We start from the raw sequence: 11,517 nt of genomic DNA on the forward strand, positions 1-11,517 counted from the left end.
AGGAGGAGGAGGAGGACGAGGAGGAGGAGGACGAGGAGGACGACGAGGAGGACGAGGAGGACGAGGAGGAGGAGGAGGAGAAGGAGGACGAGGAGGAGGAACTAAAATGTGTAAAGAAATATAAGGACAATGGCATTGACAAAACCCTTCTTGGCTGAGTAGTTTATATCCTGGCTATAGCTGGCTCAGCTAGAATAGAGTTTGTCAAAAGGAGTGGGGTGAGGAGGTGAGAAAGGCTGAGCTGAATGGTGAAGGACCCCGACGGCCAGGCCAGGGCGTTTAGCCAGTTCAGCAGCTGGGAAGCATTGCAGCACAACGGATAAGGGAACTGAAGTGGTCTTTAGCAACAGTACAAATTAAAAGCTGTGTTTCAGCGCAGAAGAGGGTCTGTGAGTCTATGAAACCATACTGTTGCTTTTCACAGGTGGAGCTCTGTGACCATCCCCCACAGCCTCACGTTTCCTTTCTCTTTGTATAAAGTAGCCCTTGGAAGGGTCTGATTATACAATTATATTGTTTAAAATACACATAGTATATTAAGTGTAAGGAGTTAAAGTTCGTTACCCTCTGGTTTCTGTAAGTCTAGAGTTGCCTGGACTGTTGTCTACATATAAAGCTTTCCCAAGAACAGAGCTAAGGCTTGGCTTCCCCACCATCCACAGGCCTGCGGACATCGCCGCTGCCCCCCCTCCCCCCCTCCCGTGCACAGTAACTTCAGTAATTTCTCACTGGTGTGCACATATGATATTTTGCACATTGCTTTAAAATTTTTGTCTTGGAGCCAGGCAGTGGTGGTGCACGCCTTTAATCCCAGCACTCAGAGGAAGGCAGAGGCAGGTGGATCTCTGTGAGTTCAAGACCAGCCTGGTCTACAAAGTGAGTTTCAGGACAGCCAGAGCTGTTACACAGAGAAACCCTGTCTCAAAAAAGAAACAACAACAACAACAGCAAATCTTTGTCTTGGCTGTCTTCCCTCTTCTTCCTGATGGACTTCAGTATCACATGCTGTACTTTTATTTGTAAAAACAACAGCAAAAAAAAAAAAAGTTGGAAAGTAAATGAAAAGTAAATTCCCAAGGCCTCTGTCAAAAAGAGGTCAAGGAGCTGGGCGATGATGGTCCATGCCTGCACTCCAGCATGTGTGACAGGGAAGCAGCAAGATCGTCTTTGACAATATATGAGCTGGAGGCAACCTGGGCCTCATGAGATCCTGCTTGAATGACAAAAAACAAGAGTATGAGGAATCATAAAAATAATGAAACAGAAAAAAATTGTCAACATTTACTAAGCACTTTGTGTCAGCAGTTTTCTAAGCCTGTTTTTTTTTTTTCTTTAAATTGTTTTACTGTTTTATGTATGGATGTTTTACCTGCATGTATGTCTGTGTACCGCATGCAGGTAGTACCTAGGAGGGCCAGGAGAGGGCGTAAGATCTGAGGGCTGTAAAGCACCATGTAGCTCCTCCTATGGAAGAGCAGAGGCTCTTAACCTCTAAGCCTTCCTTTCCGGACCTTTGTATTTTTCATTGGCTGCAGACAGCAATCAGCTGCTGTGCACCAGTGGGTCTCCACCTGTGGGTCAAGATTCCTTTGGGGGGTCAAATGACCCTTTCACAGGGATTGCCTAAGGCCATGGAAAACACAAATATTACTTTATTATTCATAACAATAGCAAAATTGCAATTATGACATAGCAACAAAAATAATGTTATGGTTGGGGTCCCCACAACATGAAGGGTCACAGCATAAGGAAGGTTGAGAACCAGAGTCAGGCAGTGGCAGAGATGAGCTCCAGGAGCATACTCTCCCTCTGTCCTTTAGCTGTTGTGACCATTCTGTAGAACTTTTCAACAGAAGTCAATCATAAATTTTTGTGAAATTTTCCAAATTTAAATGTTGGCTTAAAAACATAGCCTTGTGGGATGCAGTTCAAATACTATTGACTATTTAAAATACTATTTAAAATGCACGGATCAATATTTTGTTTTGCTTTTCTTATAATTGCACACTTGTGCAGCCCCCAGCTGTCTCTAGTTGCATAGCACTTCCAGCCTCTCTGAGGAGACCCCGTTCGTATTGAACTGTGCCTCATTTTCCCCTCCTCCGGCCCGCGAAAGCCACTAGCTTGCCCACTGTCTCCATGGATTTGTTTGTTCAGAAATATTCACATATAAATAAATGGATCTTATAATAATGATGGTTGTGGTAGCATTCTGTTGCTGTGACAAATATTCAGAAAACAATTTAAATGGAGGGAGGATTGATTTCGGCTCATGATGTGGAGGAGGTTTTGGTTTCGTGGCTGCATGGGTCTGTTGTTTAGGGCCTGTGCTGATACGGAACATGGTGGCTGGAGGGCCTTGCAGAGCAGAATCACTCACAACATAGGACCCAGAACATGTGGCAGAGACGGGAAATGCTCCCAGACACTGCCCACCTCACATCCCACTCCCACCAACTAGCGTTCCCATCCTTCCTGTTGAGCTGTGACCTGATCAGTGGACTCTGTGAGCTCTGCGGAGTTATCACCTAAGCCTCTGACAGCTCATATCCGAAGCAAATAGTGACTTTCAGTGTCTGGGATTTTTCACCTGTTCAATGTTTTATTTTTCTTTCTAATTTAAACTTAGAAAAATATGTATGTGTGTGTGTTGTACGTGAGTACCTGCAATGACACGTGGAGATGACAGGACACCTGCAAGAGTTGGTACCGCTTTCTCCACGTGAGGCTCTGGGGAACTAACGGGTTGTCGGGCTTTGCATCAGGTGCTTCTCCCATGAGCCCTCTCACCAGTGCTAGCATTTGGAGGTTCAGTATGTGTTATGAACTGAATGGAGAGATTACAATTTGTTTATCTGTTTATTAACCATTCTAGGTAGCTTGATTATTCCCATATTTTGGCTGTTACCAATAGTACTTGTAGTAAACTTTGAGTTTTAAATGCCTGTTTGAGTCTATGCGTTTAATTCTTTTGTTATATACCTGGAAGCAGAGACAGGATGTCTCTGTTTAGCTTTGGATCCTGTCCTGGAACTCTCTCTGTAGACCAGGCTGATCTCAAACTCACAGAGATCCACCTGCCTCTGCCTCCTGAGTGCTGGGATTAAAGGCGTGCACCACCACCACCCAGCCTTGAGTAATTTTTATATTATTTCCCAAAGGGGCTGTAAGATTTTTGTCTTGGAGCCGGGCAGTGGTGGCACATGCCTTTAATTCCAGCACTTGGAAGGCAGAAGCAGGCTGATCTCTGTGATTTCGAGGCCAGCCTGGTCTACATGGGCTAGTTTCAGGACAGGCACCAAAGCTACAGAGAGACTCTGTCTCAAAAAAAACAGAAAGAAAGAAAGAAAGAAAGAAAGAAAGAAAGAAAGAAAGAAAGAAAGAAAGAAAGAAAGAGGGGGGAAAAAAGGATTTTTGTATTCCTAACCATACATGGATTTCTTTTGTGAGTGGCTATCTTTATATATATATGTATATATATGTATGTATGTATGTATGTATGTATAGCTATCCTCATGGGTACAGACTCTATATCTTCTTTTTAATTTTTTAAAACTTTTGCCTGTGTGTGTATTTATGCGTATGTGTAAAATGCAGGTGTACTTGCACCTTTGCTATTTTTATAATTGTTACCTATTTTAGATACAAGTTGCTCAGCAAACTATTGATAAAAAGAAAAACAAAATAGAAAACACTGCTGGGCGATGGTGGCACACACCTTTAATCCCAGCACTTGAGAGGCAGAGGCAGGAGATCTATGAGCTCGAAGCCAGCCTGGTCTACCGAGTGAGTTCCAGGACAGCCAGGGCTACACAGAGAAACCTTGTCTCTAAACCAAAAACATAAAACATGCAATAAAACAAACAGCACTAAAACCACAGGGTAAGATCCACACTGTGTGTGCTTTATCTTTCACTTCCTTCAGAATGTGTCAGAATCACAAGAACGTATTTTAGTGAGATCCAGCGTACCTGTTTGGCCAGGTCAGATTCTAGCACGCTCATGCTTGCTGCTCTGCTGCCAGTGTCGCAGAAGCCGCCTGGAAAACGCTTATGTGTGTGAGGAAGGCTTGTTTTCCGGAGAGAGGCCAGAAGTTTTGGAAAGCACTGAAAGCAGATTTTTCCTCTGGTTTTCAGTTCCCATTTTCTACTCCTAACGTCCATCAGGTAGTGCAATTAGGGTGTGTAGGGGTGCACACTGAGAGAAGCAAAGTCTCCAGGCTCCTTTTTTCATCAAAAGAGAATCTGAATTATAAGATAGGAGGATCTGAATCTTTGCTCTCAGCTATTGATGATAACCCTTAAAATTGAATGGCCATAGGAGTCAAAAAATTCTGTATTTCTGGCAAGAAAGATTGGGGAAATTAGCACATCTGAAAGGCATTTGGATTACTTGTGTTCTCATATGTTTTATTCTCTATCTCCCTTCCCTTCCCTTCTCTTTTCTCCCCACACCCCCTTCTTCTCTTTCTCTTCTTTCCTCTTTCCTCTCCAGGGTCTCTGTCCGTCTTGGAATTCACAGAAATCCGCCTGCCTTTGCCTTCTGAGTGCTGGGGTTAAAGGCGTGCAGTACCATATCTAGCCTATGGCCTCACCTTTTGTATGAGAATTGTGTGTGTGTGTGTGTGTGTGTGTGCATGTGTGTGTGTGTGCGTGTGTGTGCGTGCTCATGAGCATGTGCACTTACCAGAAGGGAAAACCAGGGACCCACAGTCATGCATAGTTCTTCAAGTACACACTACTGAAAAATAACCTAAAGTTGCAAAACTTTAGTCCTTTTATTTCTCCTTAAGGAGAGATTTACTACTTTGAGGGAGAAAAGGGAATGGATGTTTTGTTTAACAACTTGTTTTTTCAGAAGCAATACAAACCCAGATAAGTTGCTGGATCAAGATGCAAAGGACAATTGGAAAGTGAGATTGCCTTGTTTTCTGCTGGCTCAATACCTGAACTTTGCCGATGAAAGAGGGAAGAAACATTTGAGATATTCTGTCCATGTTGTGCTGGACTGTTTAAAAGTTCAGCTCGGCTGGGCTTGGAGACCAGTTTCCATATTACAGTTTGAGGAGGGAAGTTCCAGGGTACAAATGCCTCCCTTGCGTGGGAGCGCACTTTCCATCCTTGGGACATTGCAATATTGATCTCATTGCTGCTTGATTTCAGAGCATGTGCTATTGACCCTGGCTATGAACGTCTGTGATTAGGGGTGGGGATGATTTCCCATGTGTGCAGTGGGAAAGATCAGGACAGATTTTCCTAAGAAATGAAACTTCAGTACAGACTTGATTGGCTGGTAGAGTTTTAGCTGGGGCATGGGGGTGTGTATATTTCACGTGGTTTGACTTGAATGAACAAAGACAGGACCAGAAAGCTGGATGTGGGAATACATTGGAAGATACTGAGGTGTGGTCTTGGAGTGGGATATAGCATTCTTGCAGGAAGGAGCTGAATATAAGCAGGGCAGTCTGTAGAGACCCTGAATGATAGTTTTTATTTATTTCTATAGTCTGTGGAGCAGCCCCTCGAAGTGCAAGAGCATGGACTGATAGTAAAGCACTTCAGCAGCACCTCAAAACACGATGTGGACAGAATAAAATTGGGGCTTCCTGTGGGCCAGATGTGGGCTGGCAAGGGTGACTGCGGGTATGGTTTGCTTTGGCATCACTGGTTTCTTTTCTTTTTTTTTTTTTTGGATTTTTTTTAATTTATTTATTTATTAAGGATTTCTGCCTCCTCCCCGCCACCGCCTCCCATTTCCCTCCCCTTCCCCCGATCAAGTCCCTCTCCCTCATCAGCTTGAAGAGCAATCAGGGTTCCCTGACCTGTGGGAAGTCCAAGGACCGCCCACCTCCATCCAGGTCTAGTAAGGTGAGCATCCGAACTGCCTAGGCTCCCCCAAAGCCAGTATGTGCAGTAGGATCAAAAGCCCATTGCCATTGTTCTTGAGTTGCATCACTGGTTTCTAATGCCCTTCCAAAGTGCCTGCTTTTGCTGCACTCCCATTATAAATGAAGAGACACAGAGGGGTCACGTGACTTCCCCAGAGCCTTGCATGCCTGAGGTAGTAGAGTTCGCCACTGCTGGGCCTTCAAGATGGTGAGACTTGCTGGGCGATGGTGGCGCACACTTTTAGTCCCAGTACTCGGGAGGCAGAGGCAGGCGGATCTCTGTGAGTTTGAGGCCAGCCTGGTCTACAAGAGCTAGTTACAGAACAGGCTCCAAAGCTACAGAGAAACCCTGTCTCGGAAAAAAAAATCCAACCTAAAGACTAAAGATTTCAAAGCAGGTTTATCGTTATACTTCAGTTAGCTATTAACCATCTAGAAATATTTGGGTATTACTGATTATATTTTATGAATTATCTTTATGTAATGATTTATAAACTTGTGGATTTAAATTTTTCTCTCATTTTAAGCAGTTTGCTCTGATGATTGTTTCTGGTATAAACAGACACACACGAAAAGTAACTATATAAAGGCCTGAATTGGAGTAACCAATGCATTTTGTAGAATGAGCATGTATACAGGTTAAGTCTCCAGAAAGATAATTATCTTTAGGTCTCTACTGTTGTCATTTTTTTTGTATTTTTGTTGATAATTCTGGCTACTGAGCTGGAGAGTTCAACGTATTGGCCAATTCTTTCTCTACCAATATACTCACAATAAGCTGCAAGGTGTGTCCCTATAGAGAGCACAGTCAGGGAGAGGCCACGAGACCCGCATGCAGGGCAGGCCAGCACTCTGGAGAAAGAGAGAAAGAGAGGTCTTGCTAGAGGAAGAAGAAAAGCTTCTGCAGAGTTAGTGGAATTTAAAAAAAAAAAAAAGAGTCAATGCATTCCTAGTTCAGCAAATCTGATTTTCCTGTTACTCAAATAACTTGAATCCTTTGAAGTAGATAATAGGGAATCTCTGTTACCAGCCCTGTAATTCACAAACATAAATATACTTAACTTCTGGTTTCCAGGTTTATTAAAACATTGTATTGGGACTACTTGGTTTTTCCCAAAATAAAAATCCTTGTGTAGCCTCTTGAATTTTAGAATGTTTTTACATTGCACTGTGTGCAAAAAGTGGGAAGACAAACTTCTGCTTCTGTCCTAGTGTGCATTAGGACACCTTTGGTTGAATCGTGTTGGGGGTGAATATTCTTGGAAAAGGATCTTCTGCCTTGTTGGCCCGGCACCTCCTGGGAATGCCCCTCATTTGGAGAGCCTGCATGGCTTGTTTTAGTTTTGTTTTGTTGGTTTTTGTTTTTTTGAGACAGGGTTTCCCAGTAGCTTTGGAGGCTGTCCTGGAACTTGCTCTGTAGACCAGATTTGCCAGGGTGGTCTCGAACTCACAGAGATCCACCTGCCTCTGCCTCCCAAATTCTGGGATTAAAGGTGTGCTCCACCACCGCCTGGCATTTTTCTTTTAAATGCGTCTTTGAAGGGATGATATGATCAGAATTGGGCAACATTTTTTTTCTTAAGGAGAAAAAAGATTTAATAGATTTACTATATATACATATTTGTGGCTGGTGCTCATAAGCCAGAAGAGAGCATAGATCATCTGAACTGGACCTTCCATGTGGATGCTGGGAATTCAGTCCAGGTCCCCTAGAAGAGAATCAGTGCTTTTAACTGCTGAGCCATCTCTCTAGTCTCCCAAAAGTTTTATTTTTAAGATGCCTACATTCTGATTGGTATGGCCAGCTTTTAATATAAGCATTTTGATAAATGCTGAATTATTCATTATTTTCGTGCATTCTATGATTTTTTTTTTAACTGTGATACCTAGTAGAGTGCCTGATGTGTACTAAGCGCTCAGCATTGCTTGGTAAATTGCAATCTCCTTATTCAAAACTTATGTATTATTTAGTGTATAGACAGGTACTGAAGTACTTGACGTATTGATTTTGTATAAGACACACTAGTATATCATAATATATTAAATGTATATGAGTTGTATGGGCCATTTTCTTCATAGCTTGGGAGTGGGTATGGAGGGAGGAATATTTAGAAACAAGGTCATCATTTCTTTCCTGACAGGAAGAAGTAAGGATTTGGATTTCTGTTGTATTATTGTTCACAAACAATGCTCTTTGTATATGGGATACTTGAAAAAGTTTGTTAACATTTGAATAGCAGACACACTTTCTTACTCTCTGAACTTTCCAATTTTTGTTTTGCTTTCATTGGTGACGCTTTCAAACTGCTAATTACAGGACCTAAAACAGCTGTGGTAAGACCAGATTCTGTCTTTCTCGAAAACACTAGGGCTTGTGATAGGTGGTAAAGATGAAGAGGACCTGGCCCAGAAATGCCAGGCGCTGCATGTCTCTATGTTCTCTTTTATTTGGTAGTAAATGTCATTTGATAAGGACTCCACTGACTGCTCAGTGTGATGCAAGTCACTTCCAGTATTTGAGCCTGACTCCAGTGCTTTCAAAGGATCATTGCTCGCAGTCCTCAGCAGCCTGGCCTTATCTCCATGTTACAGACTAGAAAACTGACATCCTGGGAAACTAGGTGGCTTGCTTAAGGCTGCACATTCGTAAAAGGAGGAGCTAATATTAGTCCACCACTGAGAAGACCCTCCTCCCTTCTCTTGTTAGTTTGGGATTTTTGTTTTGTTTTGTTGGTTCATTTTTTGAGAAGGTGTCTCTATTATGTAGAGATAGCTGCTCTGGAACTCATTGTGTAGACCAGGCTAGCCTCAAACTCACGGAGATCTGCCTGCTTCTGCCTCTCCTGCGCTGGGATTAAATGTGTGCGCTACCACACTCAGGCTCCTTCTCGGTCATAAATAACACAATTTTGCCTGTATACAGCTGTGTACGCAATGTACTAGAGCCTCTGGGTATCCCTCGTTCCTTGTAGGTGTTTAGTAGCTGGTATAGTGCTTCATGGTAACTGTCGTGATGCCGAGAGCTAACAACAGAATTTTAAGCTCTGTTCTGATTTGGTATACCAGCTGAGAAGTTAAGAAGTTTGAAAACAAAAGAAGTCTCAAGCAGAAATTAGAAGTTGAAGTACTGTGAATTGCCATATTGGTTATCAGTTACATCATTGTGAAAGCAGAATCAAGGAATGCCTTAAGAAGTGAGACCAAACTTGATGCTTGCCATTTTCCTTTTATTTTCATTCTTACCTCTACTTTCAGCCATCAGAACATTTGTACTCAAGATGCAAGCTCCTTGCAGTATCTAAGTTTTTTTTTCTTAATATCAAATAGCTATGGTGTTGGTATTTAAATGGTTGTGCTCCTAAGCTTTGCTTTAAGTGAACAGTCCCAAGGAATTCAAATTTTATCTCATAGAATTACAAAATTAAAAGTAATAAATAAATTGGATGTATTGTATCTCGGGAAACATTCATGCAAGTGTTTCAGTGATTCAAGATAAATGAAAAATTTTCGTGACTGCATTCGAGACAGCCTATGGTGAACTAGTAATAGTAATACATGTTTTTAACCTAGCATTTCACTCATGGATACTTTTATATAGGAAGTTAAAACTTATAGGAATAATTTTTATTTTTAATTTATGTGCATTGGTGGGAAGGTGTCAGATACCCTGGAACCGGAGTTACAGACAGTTGTGAGTTGCCTTGTGTGTGCTGAGATTTGCACCTGGGTCCTCTGGAAGAGCAGCTATTGCTCTTAATTGCTGAGCCATCTCTTTATTCCCGAATTTTTTTTTTAATTTAAAAATCTTCCAGTTATCTTAATCAGTTTTGGTTACAACTATCCCTTGGCATGAGATTCCAGGCCTCCCCCAACCGAAATTGACAAGTACTTATGTTCCTTCTACAAAAAGGCACATAAACTGTGTACATCAGCTCACCTCTGGATCACTTGTAATACTCATTAAAATGTAAAGTCTGTGTAAACAGTCGTAACATTGCATTTAGGGAAATTTTTAAAATCTATACATTTTTAGTATGGATACAATTTTAAAGTATCAAAGTATATTTTCATGCACTTTGTTGAGTCTGTAGGTGGAGAGCCTGAGGGTGTGAGGAACATCATCAGCTCCCTTTTTGATTAATTTGTGTGCAATTCAGGGAAAAACACTCCATATCAATTTCTAAACATGCCTAACCAGAAAGTGTGGTTATGCTTTATTTAAGACAATTCTTCCTGTGTTTCTCAGTCTGGTCCAGAACTATTACACAGCTGCTCCTCTTGCCTCAGCCTCTAAGTGACTGGGACTCTGGGCACATGCTACCATACCCAGTTCAAGCTTTTAAATCTGCACCCAAATCAAAATCTTTTCACTGAGTCTTGACTTTAATATATTGTGAAAACATTTCCGTACTCACTTTTTAAAATAGTTAGGTTTTCTTTTTGTTTGTTTGTTTTGTTTTTCAAGACAGGGTTTCTCTGTGTAGTTCTGGCTGTTCTGGAATTCCCTCTGTAGACCAGGCTGCCTCAAACTCAGAGATCCCCAAGTGCTGGGATTTAAGGCATGTGCCACAGTAGTCACTCTTGCTTTCATTTAAACATTTTAAAGATGTTTGTAAGGTACATATTTCTTCAACAGAAAAGTTGGTGACCTCTCTTAATTTGTGATTAAAGAAAAAACAAGTAATAGTAACACCAAGTACAGAAAGCTCACCTCCTCCTCACCAAGGCTTTGAAACACCTGTAAGCAAGAGACTTTGAACAGGTTAGAAGTGTGCTCCTTTACTGAGAAGTGAAACGTGATATCACATTCAGTTTTGTCTCCAATTGTCGCACCGTTTGTGATAACAGCAATAACAGCAACATTTACTATAGGCTCCATGTGGTCCGTGGCTATGAATGCTTTAGTTGTTTGATCATCAGCCCATCACGTAAGCAAAAGCTGTGTATGTGTATATTGAGAGGAAGATGTCAAATTTATGTGCTAGTTCCTAAGTTGATGATTAAAATCGGACCAAACACACTTGTCTTTCGTATATTCCATAAGCCATGGGTTCTCATCTGATCCTAGAAGACACAACCATAAATAGAGACTAACAACAAAGTGATACACTGATTTCGTGGGCCCCTTCTTGCTGGAGAAGAATTTCAAGTTCCCAGGACACACAGTGTGACCCTCTGTTGTTGGCACGGAGGTACACGCCGGCGGCTTCCCATGCAGTAGGGGCTCGAGCAGACACCTGGGCGGCATTTTCACACCTGCCGGTGGCTCCTGAGGTGCCGGCGTCCGCACAGTGGCGGCTTCCCATTCATGCTCCAGCAGCTACCGTGCAGCCGCCCGCGAGCTCAGGGCGCAGTGTCGGTGCCCGAGGCTCCGGAGGGAGGGCCTGGGCGACGCACGAGTCGCTGCGCCGGGGCCGACCGGCCGGCTCTTCCATAGGTGGCTGCGTTTCCGACTTCGCCCTGGCTCCACTCCGGGGGCTTGACGTGCAAACTTCGCCGGAGCGAGCCGAGAGGGAGGGACCGGCGAGGGGGAGGAGGCGACAGGAGGCGCCTCCGCTTAAGGGAGCCGGCCGGGCGCCGCCGCTCGGACGGACGCGCGGACGGAAGGAAGGAGCGGGGCTGCCGGCCGG

At 43.0% G+C, this 11,517-nt stretch overlaps 1 protein-coding gene across 1 annotated transcript in view; it reads left to right on the forward strand.

The window, feature by feature from the left end:
• The window catches only part of Atxn7 (ataxin 7), a 154,320-nt gene that overhangs the window by 43,149 nt on the left and 99,654 nt on the right, over positions 1-11,517 (forward strand). The window contains exons 2-3 of the mRNA XM_026779982.1: positions 5,506-5,642; positions 11,029-11,456. Of these exons, the coding sequence (XP_026635783.1) occupies positions 5,506-5,642; positions 11,029-11,456 (565 nt within the window). The remainder of the gene's footprint in view (positions 1-5,505; positions 5,643-11,028; positions 11,457-11,517) is intronic.

The sequence above is a fragment of the Microtus ochrogaster genome, chromosome 6 (assembly GCF_000317375.1).
Source record: "Microtus ochrogaster isolate Prairie Vole_2 chromosome 6, MicOch1.0, whole genome shotgun sequence".
Taxonomy (NCBI): domain Eukaryota; kingdom Metazoa; phylum Chordata; class Mammalia; order Rodentia; family Cricetidae; genus Microtus; species Microtus ochrogaster.